This window comes from Bos grunniens, chromosome 7 (assembly GCF_055505025.1).
Source record: "Bos grunniens cultivar Pamir isolate PY7600 chromosome 7, Bosgru_T2T1.0, whole genome shotgun sequence".
Classification (NCBI taxonomy): domain Eukaryota; kingdom Metazoa; phylum Chordata; class Mammalia; order Artiodactyla; family Bovidae; genus Bos; species Bos grunniens.
This window is the reverse complement of record NC_141171.1, coordinates 5009402-5031395: the sequence shown is the minus strand read 5'-3', so window position 1 is coordinate 5031395 and position 21994 is coordinate 5009402. Positions and strand designations below refer to the sequence as shown.

General features: G+C 54.1%; 1 protein-coding gene, 1 long non-coding RNA gene and 1 pseudogene across 2 annotated transcripts; 2 read left to right on the top strand and 1 right to left on the bottom strand.

Annotated features, from left to right (window-relative positions):
• Nucleotides 1–1218: 1218 nt before the first annotated feature.
• On the top strand, nucleotides 1219–3738 carry LOC147368100 (uncharacterized). The gene is made up of 2 exons (XR_015166477.1): nucleotides 1219–1435; nucleotides 2262–3738. It is a non-coding gene; the product is annotated as an uncharacterized LOC147368100 (long non-coding RNA).
• Nucleotide 3739: 1 nt separating this feature from the next.
• Nucleotides 3740–17870, bottom strand: LSM4 (LSM4 homolog, U6 small nuclear RNA and mRNA degradation associated). The gene is made up of 6 exons (XM_086413529.1): nucleotides 17851–17870; nucleotides 16446–16539; nucleotides 12082–12123; nucleotides 8934–9032; nucleotides 6219–6402; nucleotides 3740–4373 (listed from the first exon to the last, which is right to left on the bottom strand). The coding sequence occupies exons 1-6, from the start codon at nucleotides 17868–17870 to the stop codon at nucleotides 4282–4284; spliced, it is 531 nt and encodes a 176-aa protein (XP_086269655.1). The 3' UTR covers nucleotides 3740–4281.
• LOC147368098 (histone H3.3A-like) lies at nucleotides 17787–18383 on the top strand (annotated as a pseudogene).
• Nucleotides 18384–21994: the final 3611 nt, after the last annotated feature.

Sequence of the window (21994 nt, the reverse complement as noted above, 5' to 3'; positions counted from 1 at the left end):
ATATTCCACGGCCACTCCCAAGAGTGAGCTGGGTGACTATTTTGGTGCCTGGTTCCAGTGGGGGCGGAATGGGGGTGAGTCATCCCTGGGTGGCTGGGCCCAGACCAGGAGGGGGGGTCTCAGGGCAGGACCCAGGGCCTGTAAGGTGACAGCTTAGGGACCTGGGGCCAGGCATCTGGTGTCGGCCTCCGGGGCACAGAGGACAGTGGCCTGGCCCTCCCTGTGGCATGGCACCGCTGCTCAGGTCCCCCCAGCCAGTCAGTCACGCTGCCCCCACAGCTAATGGAGAGAAAGAGGGTCCTAGGTGAGGTTTCAGACACTCCCCAGGTGCCCAGTGAGGCGCTTCTCCTGTGTTTTCAAGCAGGAATGAGGGACTTCCCCAGAGGTCCAGCAGTTAAGACTCCGCGCTTCCACTGCAGGGGGCACGAGTTCAATTCCTAGTATAAAAAAAATAATTTTTTTTTTTTAAAGCAAATATGGAGCACGGCTGTGTGTCTGAGGCACAGGCACGTGGGGTTACACGTCCCAGGGTGTGTCCTGGGGTAGATGGCTCACCCTCTGTGCTTGCGCACGGGCACTGCCTGCGCCCCGCTCGGCTCTTGCTGGGATTGAGCCCCTGGGTCTGCTCATCCTCGCTTCCCTCCCCAAGCAGGGCCCAGAGTCTCAGGGCTTTTGTGTTGACTGTTACCTTTACCTGTTGTTCCCTGCTCTCTTCCCGAGGCCAGAGGCTTCTTTTTCTTTTCTTTTTTTAAGACTTTTTTGATGTGGACGACTTTTTAAAGTCTTTATTGAATTTGGACACTCTTGTTTCTGTTTTCTGTTTTGGTTTTGTGGCCCAGAGGCATGTGGAATCTTAGCTCCCTGACCAGGGATCAGACCTGCACCCTATGCATTGGAAGGCAGTCTTAACCACTAGACTTCCAGAAAAGTCCTGAGCAGAGGCTTCATGTCCTTCAGAAACCAGTTTGACCACGTGCCCCTTCTAGTCTTCAAAAAGCTCCCAGCCCAGCGTCTGAGTTTGCAGAACAGCCCTGCCTGGGCCCTCACGGCACCCCTGCCTCCACCACCTGTGGCCTCTCCCTTGGGCTGACCCCACCCCCACCCCAGCACTGCTTCCTCTGGTTTCTTGGCTTCCACACTTGCCTCAGTCTGTTCTAGAACCTTCTGTGGCTTCCTATCTCACTCAGGGTCTGCACCTGCCCCATTTCCTGCCCTCTCACTTTGTTCCTGTCACCACCTGGCCCAGGACCTTTGCACAGGCTGTCTCTCTGTCAGGAACACTCTTTCGCCAGGGGTATGACTCCTCTGCCTCCCTCCAACCCTTTTCTCAAAATGTCACCCCTGGCCTGCCCTGACCGCCTCTCTTCCCCACCCTCATTTTCTTCTTGGGATTTATGCATTTGGCCTGTTCGTTGCCAGCTCACCCTCCTGGAAGGTAAGGGTCCCTGTGGTGGGGGACTCTGTTTAATTCACAGCTTAGTCTCCAGTGCCTAGGATGTGGTTGTGGCCCCAGTTCCTCCACCCCCAGCCAGGCCTCTGTTCCTCTTAGGACGAATAGCTGCCCCCATTAAGACTGTCTGAGTGGACATCAGACCACCTCCCGTACCTCCCACAGACCAAGCAGCCTTGTCCACGGAGGGCTGTCAGAGGACACAGACAGCGATGGGCGGGTAGGGACACACAGGCCGGGACACGCAGACCCCAGGGCCCAGCTGGATGGCTGGGGAGGGCGCCTGCCATCAAGCCTGCCTGAAGTGGGAGGCAGCAGGCTGGGGGTAGGGCTTCCAGGGGAGGTGCTGGCAGAGCCGCAGGTGAGGCCCAGTAGAGGAGGAGTCAGTGCTGAGGGGTGTGCAGGCAGGACTGACACGGGAAGGCAAGGGTCGCCCTCCTGCCCACCACTCCCTGGGGGGCTGCTGCTTACGGCTGCCCACTGGATCCAGCTCCCTGAAATGGACTCAGGGAGCTGAGTCCTGAGCTCAGGTTGAAGCAACAGGGCAATCCAGGCAGGCCCCAGGCTGAGTCACACCTGGGTGTGTGGGCCTCCCTGGCCTGACAGCTGGAACAAACTCCAAAGGGAGACGGTCGGCCTGCGGGAAACACCTACACTTCACCACCCACACTTATGGTAGCCCGCAGGCTTCAGGTCATGCAGCAGTCAGCTGAGGGGGGCGCCAGCCCCCAGAGACAGACCATCAGGAGGGCAGAAAGGAGGCGGACTTGTGGGAACCAGCACGGTACTTTTGGTTTCTCTTCTTGTTCAGGGCGTTGAGGCTGGTTTCTTGAAACCAACCAGGAAGAAGAACTGGAAAACCGGGCTGTCCTGACACCCAACTCAGGAGGACGGAGCCTTCCGGCAGCCCCTTGGCATCTAAGCGGCCAGTGCCGGGGAGGCGGCTCACGTCACCAGCCGGCTCGCAGAGAACTGGGCCGTGAGCCGGAGCTGCCCGGATGGAAAGGTCAGGGGCGGCTGGCAGGAAGCCGCGATTACGCACGCCGCCGGGGATGCGCCCCTGTGTGGAGACCGGGCGCGTCGGAGACCCAAGACCTTGAGCGGCGAAGGGGCCCTTGGGAACGTCTGAACATGTTCTTGGTCCAGAGCTAAGGAAGAAAAACCAAACCGCGAACAGCAGGAAGGGGCGGGGCTTCTAAAGGGTTTCTCGTTCACAGCCCCCGGCTTCCATCAAAGCTTCACCAGAGACATCACGCCCCTGGCAAGTGGAAAACCCAGACTTCAGACCAAGGCCCCCAAAGGCCATTATGGGATTCTGTGTCCAGGGCTGTGGGAAGGGGACTTGTGAACACAGGCCCTCCCTCCCCGCCATTCTTTTTGTGTCTTCCTACCAGCCTGGCCTGGCACCGCCCACGTCTCTGAGGGAGGTGGGTTCCCAGGGCCCAGGTGGAACTCAGACCCCACACCCCTGTCCCCAACCTATGCCAAAACAAGGACTCAGGCAGCAGTAGGTCCCTGGAGGGGGTGCAAATGGAGAGAAGCAATGATGAGGAAGTGGCAGGGAACAGCACTCTCCAGATAGGATCAGACTGAGAAATCTTAGAGCATCTTTGCAATAGCTAGGCCAGTACTTTGCAGACCTAAGTGGAGTTCTACAGGCACCACCATCTTTTCTTCCAATCACCCTTCAGAACCGGTCTCAATACGGTATCGGTGACAAGTAGACCTCAGGCCAGGCAGACCTCACATCCATAGGAACCAGCCTCTTAACATCAGGCTGTCCAGGAATATCGGTCAAAGGACCACATCGCCGGAAGTGTTCTGCACAAGTGCTGGCTCAGCGTCTCAGACAAATCGCTAAGTCATGGACAGGCAAGAGCCCCGACTCTAAGAGGTAAAAGGTTCGCGAAAAGCCTTCCTCTTGTGTTCCTGGAGGCAGCTCCCTGTCACAGCTTCTCAGAGAGCTCTGCTGTGAACAGTACTTACACAACAGGAACGGAGGCTGAGGACAGGCAGTGTGGGTGTCCCACTGGCTCCCGCCTAGGACTTCCCTCCCCCACCTCCCCACGAAGAGGGGAAGGGGGTCCCCTACTGCCCAGACCCCCATCTTGCCTTCCACCTTTGGTAAGAGGCTGCTGAGGGTCATGGGAACCAGTGTCCCATTGAAATACTTCCCTGTGGTGAGAGGCCACAGGGTGCAAAAGGAAACTTCTTGCGTGGGGCTGTGATTTCCTGGGGACACTACAACTAGATGCGCCCAGTGGTTTAAAGGAATTACGGATTTCGCAGTTTGTAGTTGTATTTGTTTTTATTTTTCTAAGACAAAGAGGGAGAGAAGAAGGGACGGAACAGGGCATCATCCCCCAGAACAGCTTCTGAGGCACACGTTTGCCTGGATTCATTTCGAAAAGGCAGTTTCAGGGTCCGTGTTTCAGGAGACCCTCCAGGCTGTCAATCTCAGTGCAAACAGCTGAAAATAAAAACCTCCTGTCTGTTCACCATACAGAATGCAAAACAAACCTGTTTGGAAAATGCCTGCCCTTAAAACAAGAGTGAGGGCTTTACAGATGCATTAAACACAGAATCTTCCAGGAACCCAGTTGGCTGCGGCTTCACAAAACCAGAAGCACAGAATAACATTTCCAACCACAGAACTGCTGGCTAACAAAAAAAGAGGAGGACCACGAGACAACAGGCAGGGGGTCCTCCCCGACCCCTGCCTCTTCTTTTTGTTCTGAACAGTCATAAACTGGAGAGCAGGAAAGCAGCCTCTGGGTGGGAGCAGATGCTCCATGCGGCAGCTCCGTCTCGGGAATGGAGGGAGGGGCGGCTCACTGCTTGCCCGCCTGTCGGCCTGGCTTCTTTTCTGGTTGACCTCTGCCAGTCCCGGGGATCCCACCTCGGCCCCGGCCACCGAACACACCTGTGAGACAGAGGAGGGGGGCCTCAGTAGAGCTGGGCTGGGAGGGTCACTGTAGGCAGGGACCAGGAACTGGAACTCTTAGACTATAGCCAAGTCGTTGAACCCCTCTGAGCCTCAGCTTTCACCTCTGTGAAGTGGGGGCAGTGACCATACCTTCTAAGAGCAGGCTGAAAACCTGAGGTGGAGCGTCTGACCAGGACTGGGCAGGGGTATTGCTCCACAACGTTCTCAGTGTGACAAGGGATATCAGACCAGGCGCTCCACGGGTGCGAAGGATGCCAAGGAGGACAGAGGTTGGCACCAAGTCACACTGGGGCTTGCGGGGGCGGGGGGGGATGCTTCCTGGAAGAGAGGGCTGAGGGCCAAGGTGAGGGGGTGGGTGGTCATCAGCAGGACAAAGTCAGAGGGTTTCCAGGAGGAGGAGGAGGGAGTACAAGCTAGAATGAGGCCTGGACTCAGCCCAGGGGTGGAGCAACGATGCTCAGCTGTGGCTGGGGCTGCACCAGGGACCCCAGCCTGCCTTGCTGGCCCCAGAGAAACAATGGGGTGGGGTGGGGTTTCTGTGTGTCCAGCCCAGAGATGGGGCGGGGGAGCCTCCTGAGCTCTGACCTCTGCAGCCACAGGCGGGGCTGTTTCCGAAAGACATTTTACATGGAGCACACAGCACTGCTGCTGGGGAAGGTGAATAGCCCAAGGGTGGGTGCAGACCCTGCCCAGGAAGTCACAGAAGCAGCAGCTTGGCCTTCCAGGGTCCCTTTCCTCCACACACATGCAGGGGACAGAGCCAGTGCTGACAGGGTCTGCCTGGCCTCATCTCTAACGGAGCAAGACCCAGCTTGGCCAAGGGGAGCCTGGTCATGCAGGGGCCCCGGTGCAAGCAAGCTGCTCTCCCTGTCCTCCCTGCTCCTTCAGGCAGTTTACTCGACAGTGATGGCACCCTGGGTGGAGAGCCTAGCCCTGGGGGCAGGTCCTGGGGCCCCTGGGGCCCTGCTCACCCCCATCCTAGGTTCTTCTCCACCTGCGGTGCCCTCTTCTCTCTGGCTCCTTTCTGTCACTCAAGCCTCAGCTCAGGGAGGGCTCCTATGTCCTTCCTGGCTCTGCATATAAGCCCCCAAGGTGGGTTCCTGGGACCTAGCATACAAGCCCCTCCAGGTGGGCAAGACAAAGCCAGGTCCCTCCAAGGACGGAAGTCGGGTGGGGAGGCGGGGAAGGGTAGGGCCCACCGCTGGCCTCTGGGCTCCGGCTCTAGCTGACTGCACGTTTAGTTTTATGCTAGATTTATCATTTCAGGGTGGCGTGGGGTGATCTACCCAAAAGGCGTGACCTCGGTTTTGTCTAAAGGAGTCACAGCAGGGAAGGGTCCCAGGCTGGGCACCATGGAGATCTTCTCTGCAGCAGGGAATCTGAGCCTTGTGGAGGTGCCCAGAGCACCTGCCAGGAAACACAGGTGGGGCTCAAGTCCCAGGTCTGTGTGGGTACCAGGTTAGTCTGCCGGGCGGCACCTGGAGCTGAGGGAGCACCAAGAGCCACTGGGGGGAGGAGGGCCCATGTTGTGGGGATGGGCGCAGCTAGCACTGACCACCAGGACTTAGCTGGGCTCCTGGGGTGGGGGACACGGGGCATTCAGGTGGCAACCAGCAGCATCAGCTGTTCCACAGAAGAGCCCTGTGAGTCACGGCCCCCCAGTGCTATGGAGGAGGGGCACAGAGCCAGGCCCTCGGCAACATGACGACACCAGTGGAGAATGTCAACACTGGGCCAGGCCAGATGCCGTGTGCGGCAGTCACCCTCCAGTGGGGAGGCCCCAGCTGCCTGCCAGGGGAGAAGGGGGAGAGAAGGGCCTACCTCGCCCGGCGCCCCCCATCCCTCGGCCCTTCTGCTGCTTCTGCTGCTGCAGGCCACCGCGGCCACGGCCCTTGGCCACCACCTCCTCCTTGACCATGTCGATGATCTCGTCGGGGATGCGCAGGTACTTAATGGTGCTGCCGCGAATGTAGCACTCAGGCATCCGCCAGAATTTGTCCCCGTCCTGCAAGAGGGGGTACGTGTCAGAGCCGTGGGGAGGGACGTGTAGTCAGCCGGGGCAGCATCGATCAGCTCAGGCTTCCTGCACCTGGCGTCGCCCCCGCAGGGTATGAGGTTCTTCCTTCTGCACAGGACATGGGAGGGGCTGCCCTCCAGCAGGCTCTCTCCAGACCCTTGGCAGCCCTTCATGCACGAGGGCGGGCGGGCAGGGCAGGGCCTCGTGAGCAGCCTGTGTCCTCAGCCTGTCCTCTGGTGGGGGATGCCGTCCAAAGCCTGGAGAGGGGCGAGGCTGCCTCACGGGCCAGGTGCTGCCACAGCCCAGCTCCTCCCCTTTCTGCTCCCAGTCTTCCCAAACTCTCCTGGAGTCCGCTCCATGCACCGTGACTCATTCATTCACACAAGTGTCTCGTGGCAGGGTCTGAGCTGGGCATGGGACACAGGTGAGCAGGACACAGACCCTGTGTGGTGGGTGAAGAGGGCCAGGAGGGGGTGGGGAGGCAGGTTTGCGGCCAGCTGGGGCAGCACCCCAGTGATGCCAGTTTACAGGGGAGCTAATGGAAGCTAGAGAGACAAGGGGGCTTGTACAGCTGTAGACTCTTGAGCAACGCTGACCTTGAAGTTTTCAGGATGCTGTCTCCCCCTGACCCTCAAACACCCTGTGACCAGCACAAGGCCTCGCCCCACCCTCCTGCTGCCCTTGGGCAGGAGCCCGGGACCTCGTCCATCACATTGCTTATCCTGCCCCACCCCTGCTGCCCCAAGCCAACCCCTCCCCCACACCCCTAGAAATCAGACCAAGACATCTCCCTGCTTAGATCCCAATCAGGGCCCCGTTGGCTGAGGACGAGGTCCAACTCTCTCAGTGTGGCTCCAGAGGGCCTGAGATCCCGCCCCACTCTGGCTGCCCTCTCTCAGCATTCGATGTGCCTTCCAGATGGAACATTCTGGAACACACACAATGGGCTTCTGGCCTCCTGCATTTTGCATACACTGTTCCCGCCTTTTCGTGTCTGGCTAACTGCAGCCCTCAACAGGCCTCGCTTGCAGCCTCCTTGAAGCCCTCAGTCCTCCTGCATGACATCAGCGGTGCCTGGGCCACTCAGCCCAGCCCAGTGCAGGCGCTCGGTGGGGACAAGCGGAATGTCTGAGGGCCAGCTCTTCCCAGGAACATACATAAGAGCCCCCGACCCATACAGGAGCCCCAAGAGGCCTCAGAGCATTCCTTTCCCAGAGAGGGTAGGCGAGCAGCCAAGTCCATGGGGATGCAGAGTACAGCCAGGCAAAATGATGATTCTGTGGAAGCTCAGGGCTGGGACCGGGGTGGCCATTCAGCGTGAGGCTTTTCCCCAGCCAAGGGCAGGCCCAGCCCAGCGCACTCCCTGGGGGAACCAGGCTTATGTGCTTTCCACGGGGGCAGCTCGTGCCTCCAGACGCTTGTTCTCCTGCACACTCTCAGCCCCTGGGGTCTCTGCATCGGCTGCTCGAGGGGAGAAGGGGCTGCTGTCACCTGTTTACAGGTGAGGAGGCCTGATGGCTGCATAGATTGGTTCCTCACACCCAGTTTCTCCTCCCAACCGCTGGGTCCCAAGGGGAACCTTCCAGGGGGAGCCATGTGTCCAGGCTTGGCCATGGAGGTGGGACTGACCTTGCCCCAAGACCCAGTGATTGGCTCAACATTCTCAAAGTGGACAGAAACCTACTGGCCATGTGCAGAAGGACATGTGCCCAGCTGTGCACCATGGCACCATGTGCCACAGCCACAATGGAAATCCCCAGCCACCTGCTGCCTGGAGTTTGGTCCCAAGAAATAAGTTACAGAGCTGAGCAGCTGAGGGGGAGGGGGGGTGGTCCCCCCGCCCCCGTCTGCCTTCAAGGACGAGAGAGGCTGCCTCGTGCTCTGCTGAATGCTGGCGGGGCAAGCCCTGGGGGTACCCTGTCCTTGGCTCAAGACAGCCTGGGCCTCCCAGCAGCTTCTTCCCCATAACATGGGGGGCTGCCTTGGGCAGGTGATGGAGACAGGAATCAAGGGGAAAGGAAAGTACTAACTAGCGGAACCCAGTGCAGGGAGGGGGAGGGAGTCTGCCCTGGAGGCCACCCCCTTCCTGTAGAGAACGGGTTTACAGCCAGGGGCATCCCTAGGCCCAAGTCCTTCCTGGTCAGGAGTGGCGTTGGGATTGGGGGGTGGAGGAGCAGCTCAGTAACTGCTGGGCAGCATCCACAGGTGCAAAGTCCAGGGCACCAGAGACTTGGAGCCTTGTCCCTCTGCCGAGCTCCACACCCAGCCCAGGGCCCCGCCCCTCCACAGAGCCCCGCCCCTGGCAGGATAGACTGCAGTAGAGGCTGAGGTGTGGGCCGTCCGGTCCAGGCAGAGGGCTTGTACCGGACTTGGAAGTGAGAAGGCCGAGGCTCTGGAAGGTCACCCCAGGTCCCAGTGCATGACCCTGGCCACACAGCCTCCACTCAAGATGCCCACCAGACCAGCACCACCTGAAGGTCCCCAGAAAGGGGCACAGGCTGAGGGCACAGGGCGCTCACCCTGGACGTGCAGATCACCTCGCGCAGGTTGATGTTCATCCAGTTGTCGCAGCTCACCAGGTGCCCGTTGTATGTCTCCCCGTTTTTGAGCTCCACCAACTGGAGAGAAACAGGCCCCACATCAGGCACAGGCCCCAAGGAAGGTGCAAACCTACCCCGAGGAGCAGGTCGCCACCATCGGGCCTTGCTCAGACACGGCCTTGGCTCCTCTTGGGACCCAGTGGGCACAGCGTCCGGTACCCAGGCTCCCAGGGGCCCATCTTGCAGGAGATGTGCTCTGCTTTCTCAGTACACTTTGCTGGGCACTGTACACTTTCTATGATGAAATCGTTTTCCTGTGTGTGGAAGAAATGAACACCACCCACACATCTTTAAAAGAATGAGTAGTAACAGGGTGGCCAGGTGCCCAGTGATGCCACGTGTGTGATCTATGGTGGTCTGGAGATAGTCTTTCATTGCAGGAATTACTTGCCTGTCTTGATGTGTTTGGGGAAAAGCACCTCATTCAGAAGACATGCTTTTGCTAGAAAAGCCTGTCTTAAAAAAATACCAACTCAGAGAACAAACTTATGGTTACCAGAGGGGATGGGGGCAAGGAGGGATAGTTAGGGAGTATGGAACTGACATGTACACACAATTATATTTAACATGGATAACCAGGAACCTGCAGTATAGCACAGGGAGCTCAGCTGGGTGCTGTGTGATGGGTGTTCCCCCTTCCAGGATGGGAAGGGGGTGGGGTGGGACGAGGTCCAAGAGGGAGGGGGTATATGTACACATATAGCTCATTCACTTCATTGTACAGCAGAGACTAACAGAGCACTGTAAACCAATTATACTCCAAAGACAAACAAATAAAAAACTGAGCAAGGATCTACTCTATAGTACAGGGGATTCTTTGCTCAATATTATGGAACAACCTAAATGGGAAAATAATTTTAAAAATAACAGATACCTGTGTATACATAACTGAACCACTTTGCTGTACACCTGAAACTAACAAAATGTGGATCAACCATATTTCAATATAAAATAAAAATTTAAAAAAATAATCAACTCTTGGGGCTGGAGAGGCACTGGGCTGCCCAGACACCACCTCTGCACCGTTCTGCGGGCCGGGCCTGAGCGCTGGCATGATGCCGGGTGCTGGCATGATGAGCAACAGCGGCAGCCCAGCCCATGCCTGTGACTTCCTGCTCAAGTTCCTGCTGGTGGGTGACCAGTGACGTGCGTGAGGGTGAGACCCTGGTAGGCCTGTGGGACAGCTCAGCTGAGTCCCTGGATGGCCACCGGCAGTCATCACGCGCTCTCCCCTGCCTTCCATGGTGCTGTAGACATTTTTCAGCTACTCTGCCTGTTGCCCTTGGCAACCACTTTAAGGTTTAAACACGATTTAGAAAGTCATCACTTTCAAGTTTGAAAAAATTAAAAAAAAGAATCAACTCAGCTATCTGCCCAAGAGAAATGAAGGCATGTATCCACGGAAAAATGAGTACACAAATGTTTCCGGCAGCTCAAATTTTCAGTAGCCAAAAAGCAGAAACAACCCAAACGTCCGTCATCAGGGAACAAAGGGATGTGTGTTAGCAGCTCAGTCGTGTCCAACTCTGTGATCCCATCAACTGTAGCCTGCCAGGCTCCTCTGTCCACGGAAGTCTCCAGGCAAGAATACTGGAGTGGGTTGCCATTCACTTCTCCAGAGGATCTTCCCAACCCAGGGATCAAACTCTGGTCTCCTTCACTGCAGGCAGATTCTGTACCATCTGAACTATCAGGGAAGCCACCGGGACAAATGGATGAAGTGCGATATATCTACACAATGGAGTAGCACCTGGCCATAGGGATGGAGCTCCGACACACGCTATAATGTGACAAACCCCGAGAACAGCATGCTGAGTGAGAGGAGCCAGACATGATCTACACAATGGAGTTGCACCTGGCCATAGGGATGGAGCTCCGACACACGCTATAATGTGACAAACCCCGAGAACAGCATGCTGAGTGAGAGGAGCCAGACATGATCTACACAATGGAGTTGCACCTGGCCATAGGGATGGAGCTCCGACACACGCTATAATGTGACAATCCCCGAGAACAGCATGCTGAGTGAGAGGAGCCAGACATGATCTACACAATGGAGTTGCACCTGGCCATAGGGATGGAGCTCTGACACACGCTATAATGTGACAAACCCCAAGAACAGCATGCTGAGTGAGAGGAGCCAGACATGATCTACACAATGGAGTAGCACCTGGCCATAGGGATGGAGCTCCGACACACCTTATAATGTGGACAAACCCCAAGAACAGCATGCTGAGTGAGAGGAGCCAGACATGATCTACACAATGGAGTAGCACCTGGCCATAGGGATGGAGCTCCGACACACGCTATAATGTGGACAAACCCCGAGAACAGCATGCTGAGTGAGAGGAGCCAGACATGAAAGGCCACGTGTTGTGTGAGCCCATTTATGGGAAATGTCCAGAACAGGCAAATCCACAGAGACAGAAAGCAGAGGAGTGGTTGCCAGGTGCTGGGGGAGGGGGCTGTGGGGATGGCTGCTAGTGGGGCCTGGGCCACCTTTTGGGGTGACAGGATTACTCCGCAATGACACAGAGGTGGGGGTTGCCCAACCCTGTGAGCGTGCTGAGCGTCCCTAAACTGTCCCCCCTGAAAAGGCTGAACCGTATGGTTGTATGAATAATATCTGAATTAAAAAAAGGAAAGACAACAGAATATATTGACAGATATCACACTCTATCACAAAGGAACAAAAGCAGATTAGGGAATGTGTATTGCATGAACCCACCCACATTTTAAAAATTCAGTCATGCTTATACACACATGTTAAAAGTCAAAACGTGTAAAAACCAAAGAATAAATTGTTGGAAAGATTAATGAAGAGGGGCTTCCCCTTCCTCTGAATCTCCAGTATTTGACACTTTTAATAAGTATGTATGACTTGGAACAGGAGCAGAAATGACACAGGCCCTGACGTGCGGGAGGGAGGAGAGGACAAGCTGCTGCTTCGTGGACAGGCAGGAGGCGGGCTTGTCTGGAGGCACCTCGCCCTCTGCCCAGTGTCCCTGTTCCTGTGCTGAGGCTGGGACCTGCTGAAAGGCACCACTCCAGAGTGGCACATACTCACCATTGGGTGATTCTGAGCCGTTTTCAGCAGCGACAAGGGAAGCTGAAAGGCAAACAAAAGCGCATGACCTGTCTGGCTCATCAGCACCATGGCCCCGGCCTCTAGGCAGGGCTGGCATATCCCTCAACAGAAACACAGCCTCTGAACTCTGCCCAACCCCAGGCCACATACCCACCTCCCAGGTTAGCACTCAGGTCTAGAAAATCTCATTTCAGCAATTCTGCAGCTGGGGAGATCTCAGCCAGGAGGAGGACGTTAGATCTTTGTCCTCCCAGCCTTTTGACCCTCCCCCGAAGTCCTTCAATAAAACGGTTTGATCTTTCCCCTGACAATCTCAGCAGCAGCTGCCCTCCGGTGTTGGGGCTGATCATTCTGGGTATTTCTCTTTAGCTCATGCCTGACAGGACCAGGCATAGCCCTCTAGGTTTATCAACAGCATCATGGCACATGGGTCCTGCTGCTGCTTGTGTTTCGCTCTGCTGCTGCTTCAGAGATACATCCAGGTTAACACATGCAGCTCTAGCTAAGCCTTTCATTTTCAGTATGGTAGATGGTTATCGTCACACACACTTTTCAGGTGAGGATGATGAGCTTAGAGACTGAGGAACTTGCCCAGCGCCAGAGACCTAGAGATGGAGTGTGGCTCGACCCTATCTGTCAGAAGCCAGCTCATCCTGGGCCTACACCTTGGGGGGCAGCCCTGACTGTCCCCTGGCAGAGTGATCCATCAGGCTCAACTGGCCTCATGATCTAAGGAGGTGACATCTGAGCTGGGCATTTGAGCGGAATTTACCAGGTGAGAGGAAGAAACATTTCAGAAAAAGTCTGTGGTTACTGGAAGGGACAGCAGATAAACAATGGGATTTAAAAACTCACCCAGATAAGGTAAACTTTCAAGATAGTTCTGTTTCCTTTATTACTGAATTTTTCATAAAAAAAAAAAAACAACCATATAGTGTTAACTGGGGGTGGGGGGGGGGCGCGGTGGGCGGCGGAAATTAGTTTTCATTTTTGGAACACAAATCTTGAGCCTTACCCTGGGGCCTGTCTCTGGGCCTCCAGAAGGGTGACTCAAGGGGCAGTGCTTGGGTTCAGGGTCCAGTGGCAGCCTATCCAGCATAGGTAGGTGAAAGTTCTAGAGCAAGGGCCCCACCAGACAGGAAATTACCTCAGGGAAAACCTTATCATGCCCCAGTAACTGGGGAGCTCTAAGTTGGCCTGACCCCTAGGAGCTCTTTGCTGGGGAGTCCCAGCCTACCCTCAGGCTCTATCGAATAGGGGGTAGCTGTTTCTCCAGGTGGTGGGGGCTGTGAGCCTCTCTGTCAGGAGGCCACAAATGGCCCTCAATCTCCAGAGGAAGGCTCCCTGTGGAAGGGCTTGGAGGGAGGGGAATTCCACATCCCACGGGCCTTCCCTACAAGCCACCCGGGGGGAGGTCCAGTGGCAGCAGGAAGCTAGGCCCAGGCCCACTTCCTGCACAGGCTTCCTGGAAGGGCAAGATAAGGAGGAAGAAGGGGCTACGTGGAAAGGAGGTGGTTGTTCCCAGAAGGACACGTGGGTGGCCAACCTGCCCTCTACTCTGGAATAAATCTGTGCAAGGCTGCCCGAGTGCGGTGAGCCGGAGGCTCAGACACGCATGCAGCAGCCACACACCCAGGTGGTATTTACAGCGGCGAAGCCTCGCACTCTTCCTGGGCAAGCCTGTTCTCTTGTGTCCACAATGGGAATCTGGACGGGGGCACACCTAGGTCCTCCTCCCAGATCACCAGGTTAGCCCTGGAAGGCGAGAATGAAGATGGACTCTGAGAGGTGGAGGGAGGGTCGGAGCAGTCCAACCAAGGAGCCTCTACATGAGACACCAGCGGCTAGAGCAGGAGGAACCTACCCAGGGCCACAGAGCAAGGTCCTGGTAAAGCTGAGGAGAGTAGGCTGATGCCTGTCAGCAGGGAACCCACAGATGTCCTTTTATGGCACACAGAGCCTCTAGGCTGGTCCCTCTCAGGCTGCCACCCTGTCCCAGCTACCAGCAGCACAGACCTGCAGGACCCACAGCCTCCACAGCTGTTGCTGGCAGTATGCCCTCAGATGGCTGCGACACAGATGGGACCAGCACCTGCTCACAACCCTCCCTGTGTACCCCTCCCTAGGCAGCCCACAGAGCCAGACCCGATCCAGCTCCAGCAAACTGGCCCCCTCTGCACCTCACACACCACGCCTGGTGCTGCTGGTAGCCCTTGTTCTGAGGCTCCCTCTGCCTGGGGTGCCCTGCCCCCAGCTGGTGACTGTCCCCTCAGCCAGGTCCTCATTATAACCCTGTCGAGGGAAGAAAGGAGGTTTCCACCTGGGTCACCCTCTGCTGCTTCTATTACAGGACACAGCCAGTCTCTAATTAACTTGTTTATTTATTATGTCTCCCTGGCTAGACTGGAAACGCCAAACCTCCTGCTAGACTGGAAAATTTGGAGGGTGTGGACTTTGTCCAGCACTGAACACCCGGTCAGGCACACGAGAAGGTCTCAGTAAATATTTGCTGAACAAATACAGCACACACCACCCCCCTGGAGGCACGTGGGATGGGGGGATTCCTGCTCCACCCCGCAAAGAAAGGAGAGGCTTGGGTAGGGAGAGGTGGAGCTGGGACAGCCCAGGGCCTGGAGCCACGGTCACATCTCACCATCTTCTACAACCCCAAACTGTGCTGAAGACAGGGGTGAGAGGAAGGGGAGGATTCTGATGAACCTGAAAGCCAAGGGGAAGGGACAGCAGCACAGGTGGGGGATGGAAGATGCTTGAAGGTGCCAGCGAGATAGGAGAGGGCTGAACACTCAGTCCTGGGGGAGATAGGGTCCTCTGAAGTCAGGGGAAAAAGGTTGAGGAAAGAAAGGCCTTTCTTTGGCCTTTCTCAGAATGCCTGGGGCCTGGTCCTCAGGCCTAGATCTAACAGTATCCTGAGGCTCCCAATTCAGGAAGTTGTTGCAGACCACCCACTCCTTCAGCCAGACCTCTGCTTCCGGCCCTGCGGGGACCACAGGGAAAAAGCCTTGTTGATGGCCTCAACACTCCCCAGAAGGCAGGAAAAGGCTGAACGAGTCTGTCCTTCACGCAGGCACTACTCTAGGCTCTGGGACTCCCATGAGAAAAAAATCGAAAATCCTGTCTCCATAGAGCTTAACACACGGATTTTTCCAGTTTTGCTCATTCCCTGAGACCAACTCTACCCTTGAGCAGAGAGGAACCGGTTCCCTTCTCTCTAGCCTTACACTGACCAGGAGAAATTTAATGAGCCCTCATGGGTTGGCTCAGAGAAATGTGCAGGGACCACCTCAGAGCAATCTGGGTGCTGACAGGCCAGGTACTCTCTCAGGAAGCCTTCAGCTCTCAATTCCATTGTGGGGCCACAGTTTCCCTGTCATACACTGGAGGGGGCGGGGGTACACGCACTCTCTGGTTTAGATCTATAACTTGTCCACAACTTGTGAATAGCATGCCTTTGGAGAGGTTTCCTGACAGGGTCTCAGTTTTTCCTTCTGTGAACTGGGAGGAGTTAGCCCATTCTGTCTCAATCTGGCTCAAAATGACCCCTCTCCCTCTGAACCGCATGCTGTGTGACCCTGGGAAAAGCAAACCCATCTCTGGGTGTTTTTCAGCCTGAAAAGGAGAGGCACAGGAGATTGTGAGGCTAGCATCCTAAGGGCCTTGTTGTTCAGTAGCTAAGTCGGTCCGACTCTTGCGATCCCATGGACTGTACCCCGCCAGACGCACCTGCTCGGTATTTCTCTGGCAAGATACTGCCATTTCCTTCTCCAGGGGATCTTCCTGACCCGGGGATGGAACTCGCGTCTCCTACACTGATAGGCGGGTTCTTTACCACGAAGCCACGAGGGAAGCCCTCTAAGGACCTTACAAGCTCTGAAATTCCCCAAGTTGGCTTAATCTGAGAACGCACAACGGGTCTCTACTTCCTGGCGCTCTAGCTTTACATTCTACGAGGTCAGACTGGGTCTGATCACTCGGAGTCACTTCCCTAACTGAGAAGTCATTCTGTTTCATTCACTGGCGTTCTGGGAGGCCGTGGGGGGGGGGGGGGCGGTTCCCCTTCCTCTCCGGCCTCATTTTTCCCATCCAAAAAATGAGAAGACTGCGGCTAGATTGCTATACTATGATTACACGTTCGTCCAATCCTCTGTTCCCCTGAGACCGACGTGCCAGGTGTCTTGAGAGAAACCCCTGCATTCTCCGGTCTGTTTCCCCTGCTCCGACCGGGTGGCAGGACTCGAGGCCCGGATGACACACTCGCTCTGCATCGCCCCTGCCCCAGCACCCGCCCCGAAGGCCTTTGGCGGCCGGATCCCCCGTCGCCTCACCATGGTGTCGGTAGGGACCGGCCTCCCCGGCCACTTCCGCCACCGCCGCCGCCGCTCACGTTCCCGCCGGTAGCCGCCGCTGCGCGCCACTAGGCTGAAATAGAGTGGCAGCGACGCGAGCCAGTCAGAGTGGGGCTCGTGGGAAGGCTAACCAATCCACTCAGAGTAAGGCGGGGCCTACTAAGCCCGAGGGGCGGGCCGGGCCGTGTTCTCACCAGTGAAATAAGTACCAGAGTCGTAAAGTGCCGCCGTGAGTGCTGCAAAAGGGGGCGGAACAAAATGTGCCCGAGCAGGAGGCCTTGTGGGTAAAGGCGCTTACGCAGGTCAAACGCTCGAGGATCTCATCGGCTCCACGCTGTGGGCAAAGTCGGTTATTACTTCCAATTTCCTTGAGAAATGGAGGCTCTTCGGTTATTATCGGTTATTATTGGAATGTGCTTAATGTCTGCCTTCCCGCCCCTTTTCTGATTCTCATTACTGTTGTTCAGTCGCTCAGTGAGTCGGACGCTTTGCGACCCACATGGACTGCAGCACACCAGGCGTCCCTGCCCTTCACTGTCTCCTGGAGTTTGGTCAAACTCATGTCCATCGAGTCGGTGATGCCATTCAACGATCTCATCCTCTGTCGTCCCCTTTTCCTGACTTCAGTCTTTCCCAGCATCAGGGTCTTTTCCAGTGAGTCGGCCTCGCATCAGGTGGCCAAAGTATTGAAGCTGAAGCTTCAGTATCAGTCCTTCAAACGAATACTCAGGGTTGAGGATCGACTGCTTTGATCTCTTTGCTGTTCTGCTGCTAAATCAACTTCAGTCGTGTCCGACTCTGTGCGACCCCATAGACGGCAGCCCACCAGGCTCCCCCATCCCTGGAATTCTCCAGGCAAGAACACTGGAGTGGGTTTCCATTTCCTTCTCCAATGCATGAAAGTGAAAGTGAAGTCCCTCAGTCGTGTCCGACCCTCAGAGACCCCATGGACTGCAGCCTTCCAGGCTCCTCCATCCATGGGATTTTCCAGGCAAGAGTACTGGAGTGGGGTGCCATTGCCTTCTCCGCTTTGCTGTCCAAGGGGCTCTAAATAGTCTTCTCCAGCACCACAGTTCAAAAGCATCAATTCTTCTGGCGCTCAGCCTTCTTTATGGTTTAATCCTCATATCTGCACATAAGTACTGGAAAACTTATGTCAGCAAAGTGAAGTCTCTGTTTTTTAATACGCTCTCTGGGTTCGTCATAGCTTTTCTTCCAAGGAGCAAGTGCCTTTTGATTTCATGACTACGGTCACCATCTTTTTGGTAGGTTGGAATCCTGGCTTTGTCCCTCGGAGCCTTAGTTCACCTCCCTTTAAAATGGGCGTAATAGGCAGAGCGGTTTGGTCGTTCGTTGGAGGGAGCTTTCCCCGTGTTTCAGCTACTGCGGCTCTTTGGGCAGCATCGGCGGCGCGGTGGTCGGAGAAGCGGCCTAAAACTTCGGCGTTAGGTAAAAGAAAATGGCCCGAACCAAGCAGACTGCTCGTTAAGTCAACGGGTGGAAAAGCGCCCCGCAAGGAGCTGGCCACCAAAGCGGCCAGGAAAAGCGCCCCCTCTACTGGCGGGGTGAAAAAAACCTCATCGCTACAGGCCCGGGACTGTTGCGCTTCGAGAAATCCGTCGTTACCAGAAATCCACCGAGCTTCTGATCCGGAAACTGCCTTTCCAGAGGTTGGTGAGGGAGATCGCCCAGGATTTCAAAACCGACTTGAGGTTCCAGAGTGCCGCCATCGGCGCGCTGCAGGAGGCTAGCGAAGCGTACCTGGTAGGTTTGTTTGAAGATGCTAATCTGTGTGCCATCCACGCTAAGAGAGTCACCATCATGCCCAAAGACATCCAGTTGGCTCGCCGGATACGGGGAGAGAGAGCTTAAGTGAAGGCAGTTTTTATGCTGTTTTGTAGTAAATTCTGTAAAATACTTCGGTTTAATTTGTGACTTCTTTTTGTAAGAAATTGTTTATAATATGTTGCATTTGTACTTAAGTCATTCCATCTTTCACTCAGGATGAATGCGAAAAGTGACTGTTCACAGACCTCAGTGATGTGAGCGCTGTTGCTCAGGAGTGACAAGTTGCTAATACGCAGAAGGGATGGGTGATATTTCTTGCTTCTCATGATGCATGTTTCTGTATGTTAATGACTTCTTGGGTAGCTATTAAGGTACTAGAATTGATAAATGTGTACAGGGTCCTTTTGCAATAAAACTGGTTATGACTTGATCCAAGTGTTTAACAATTGGGGCTGTTAAGTCTGACCATACATCACTGTGATAGAATGTGGGCTTTTTCAAGGGTGAAGATACAAGTCTTAACCACAGTGTAACTTACAGTTTCCTTAAAAAAAAAAGAAGTAAACCTGGCAGCTATAGAATACACTATGTGCCTTTATAATAGCTATTTTATATATTGTAGTGTCAACATTTTAAATTAAATGTTTTACACTGACATGTGGTGGGGCGTGTTGTCTTTAAGGCGTGCAATTTAGAGTTTGATTGGGTTTCTCCTGAGTAGACTACACTTGTTTATGTAGTAAAATGCTTTGCGCGTTATACCTTGCATAAGTCCTCATTCTACTACATGTTAAACTAACCTTCTAGCTGATAATGCAAACACTAACGGGGAGGGGGATTTATTTATAAGGGCTCTAGACTATAATACAAGTTATTCACACCAGCATCATCTGTTACTAATATAGTAGTTAGTGCAGCTTTTCTTTGTGTTGTGATTGGTCTCATAACTAGGTTAAACTTTTCTCTACCAAGCGGGAACAACACCGAACTTTTTTTCCTTGTGGGGTTTGTATTATAACTTAGGGGGAACTTGCTGTGGGGGAGGGACACAGCTTCAGCTTATGGAACCTCTGCCAGTTAAAGTGGTGTTCATGTGGCATAGGTTCTGGGAAAATCACTTGATAGAGATGGCTTTCCAAGTGGTTTTAAAATTTATCCTTCTATTGAAGTTTTTAGGTCAGTTATGTACGTTGACTAAATTTACAAATAAACTTGTTTATTCAACTAACAAAAAAATAAAATGGGCGTAATAAGTGCTATAGAAGGTTGCAGTGACGAGGAAATGAGGTAAGCCATGGGAAAGCACATAAAACAGTATCTGCTTGATATATTCAGATGTGCAGTATTTATTGAGCACCTACTATGGGCCTGCTCTGGGAAACACAAAGTGAATAAACCAGACGAAACTCCTGGCCCTCCCAAGGCTTAGGAGGGGTGACAGCTGGTAAACAAGACAAATTGGCAACTGTATTAGTTTCCTTGGTCTGCCATGACAGAGCAATCAAACTGGGTGGCTTTAAACCACAGAACTTGATCCAGAAGTCTGAACTCAAGATGTGGGCAGGATTGGTTTCTTCTAAAGGATCTGAGGGACAATTCATCCCAAGCCTCTCCCCCAGCAATCCAGCTATCCTTGTAGTTCTTGGTTATAAACATGTCACTCCAATCTCTGCCTGTCATCACATAGCTTTTCTCTTTCCTCTTCTTTTCTTATGGGGACACTCCTTTCTCTTATTGTGTGCTGTGCGTGCTAAGTTGCTTCAGTCGTGTCTGACTCTTTGCCACGCTATGGACTGTAGCCCTCCAGGCTCCTCTGTCCGTGGGATTCTCCAGGCAAGAATACTGGAGTGGGTTGCCATTTCTTTCTCCAGGACTACCCTTTTCCAGCCCTCCTTAGTGTCATCATTGGCCTGAGAGATTTTTTCCTTTTTTGGCAGCGTTGCATGGTTTGTGGAATCTTAGTTTCCCAATCAGGATTTGAACCCAGACCCTGGCAATGAAAGCGTCAGGTCGTAAACCACTGGACTACCAGGGAATTCCCAAGAGCCCAGAGCCAAGCTCTTCCAGCTGAAAAGACCCGATGCCTCTCAGAGCTGGGAGCCCCTGATGCTCCGCTTCTCAATAAAAGATTCCCCTGCATCAGGTCTCAGAGACCTGGGCAGAAGAGGATGAGAACTGCCCAGCCACATCCCACTGGGCAGGGCACTAGAATCTCCTCTCCAGGACCTAGTGGGGGGAGACGGTCTGGGGGTCAGTTTTGTTATAAAGGGACTGAGTAGCTCAGGCTTGTTCCTCCCTCTTTCTTCTCGCTAAAAACAAGAATACAGATTTCCCTTCATTCGTGATAGGGTGGTTGTTTAGTCGCTGAGTCGTGTCCGACTCTTTTGCGACCCCATGGGCTGTAGCCCACCAGGCTTCTCTGTCCATGGGATTTCCCAGGCAAGAATACTGGAGTGGGTTGCCATTTCCTTCTCCAGGGGATCTTCCCTATGCAGGGACTGAACCCAGGTTTCCTTCATTGGCAGGTGGGTTCTTTACCACTGAGCCACCAGGGAAGCCCTGTGATGGGGTTATGTCCGAATAAACCCATCGTAAGTTGAAAATATAATAAATTGAAAATACATTTAATACAGTTAGCCTACTAAACATCGTAGCTTAGTTTAGCCTAGCCTATTTTAAACGTGCTCAGAACACTCACATAAACCTACAGTTGAGCAAAATCATCAAACACAAGCCTATTGGATAATAGTGTTGAATACCTTATATAATGTATTGAATACTGTACTGAAAAATTTTTTAAAAAGTGTATCTGTTGTTTACCGCTGTAACCACATGACTGACTGGGAGCTGAGGCTCATTGCCAGCTGCCCAGAATCATGAGAGAGCGTCTTACTAGTCTAGCATATCACTAGACTAGCATATCACTAGTCCAGGAAAAGATCAAAATTCAAAGTTTGGTTTCTACTGAATGATTGCTTGCCCACATCATGAAGTTGAAAAGTCTGAAGTCAAACTATCAAAGTTGGGGACTGTCTATGATCATCTCTACGAATCAGAGTTATTGTGTGGAGGGATCAAATGTGAAACCCGTATAAAGATGGAAGCAGCAGATAGCCCTGGACCCACAGTTGTCTTTCATATCTTTGTTTGGGGTCTTTCCTGACTCAGAAGCTGACCCTGAGATGAGAACTCAAGGGTACATACAGTACTCAAGACATGACCCTAGGAAATCCCCACTGGAGACGGAGACCTGAGACACGGAGGGAAGGATCCCTGCAGTGGGCGCCACTGAGCAGATGACAAAGTGGGCGCCTGAGGGTTAGTCCAGCTGTGGACCTTAGGGAGACAACATAAGAGTTTGTGTCTCAAAGAGGTCCCACCCAGGTCGGGGCCGTGTTTATTTTCCTCTCTATCATGGGCTTGGGGATGATCCCAGGGGTGCTGGTGGGGTCTGGGAAGTGTTTAGGACATTAGTAGCGGGCAACAGTGATATGCCAACTGGGTTAGAGGGATCAGCGTGACCAGCCAAGCTGTGTTTGGCAAGGGTAAAGGCCGCTTTGATGTAAACAACAGAAACTGGGGCACATGATGTGCTCCAACATCAACATGGTGCTGGCAGAAAATTGCATGGTCATTCACCTCTTCCTGACTTTTCTAGATCTTTCTATGTGCAGTCTTTCTCCTTTTGCGCAATTAATAAACTTGTATTCATCCTTGAAAACTCTGCTTGGGTGACCCCT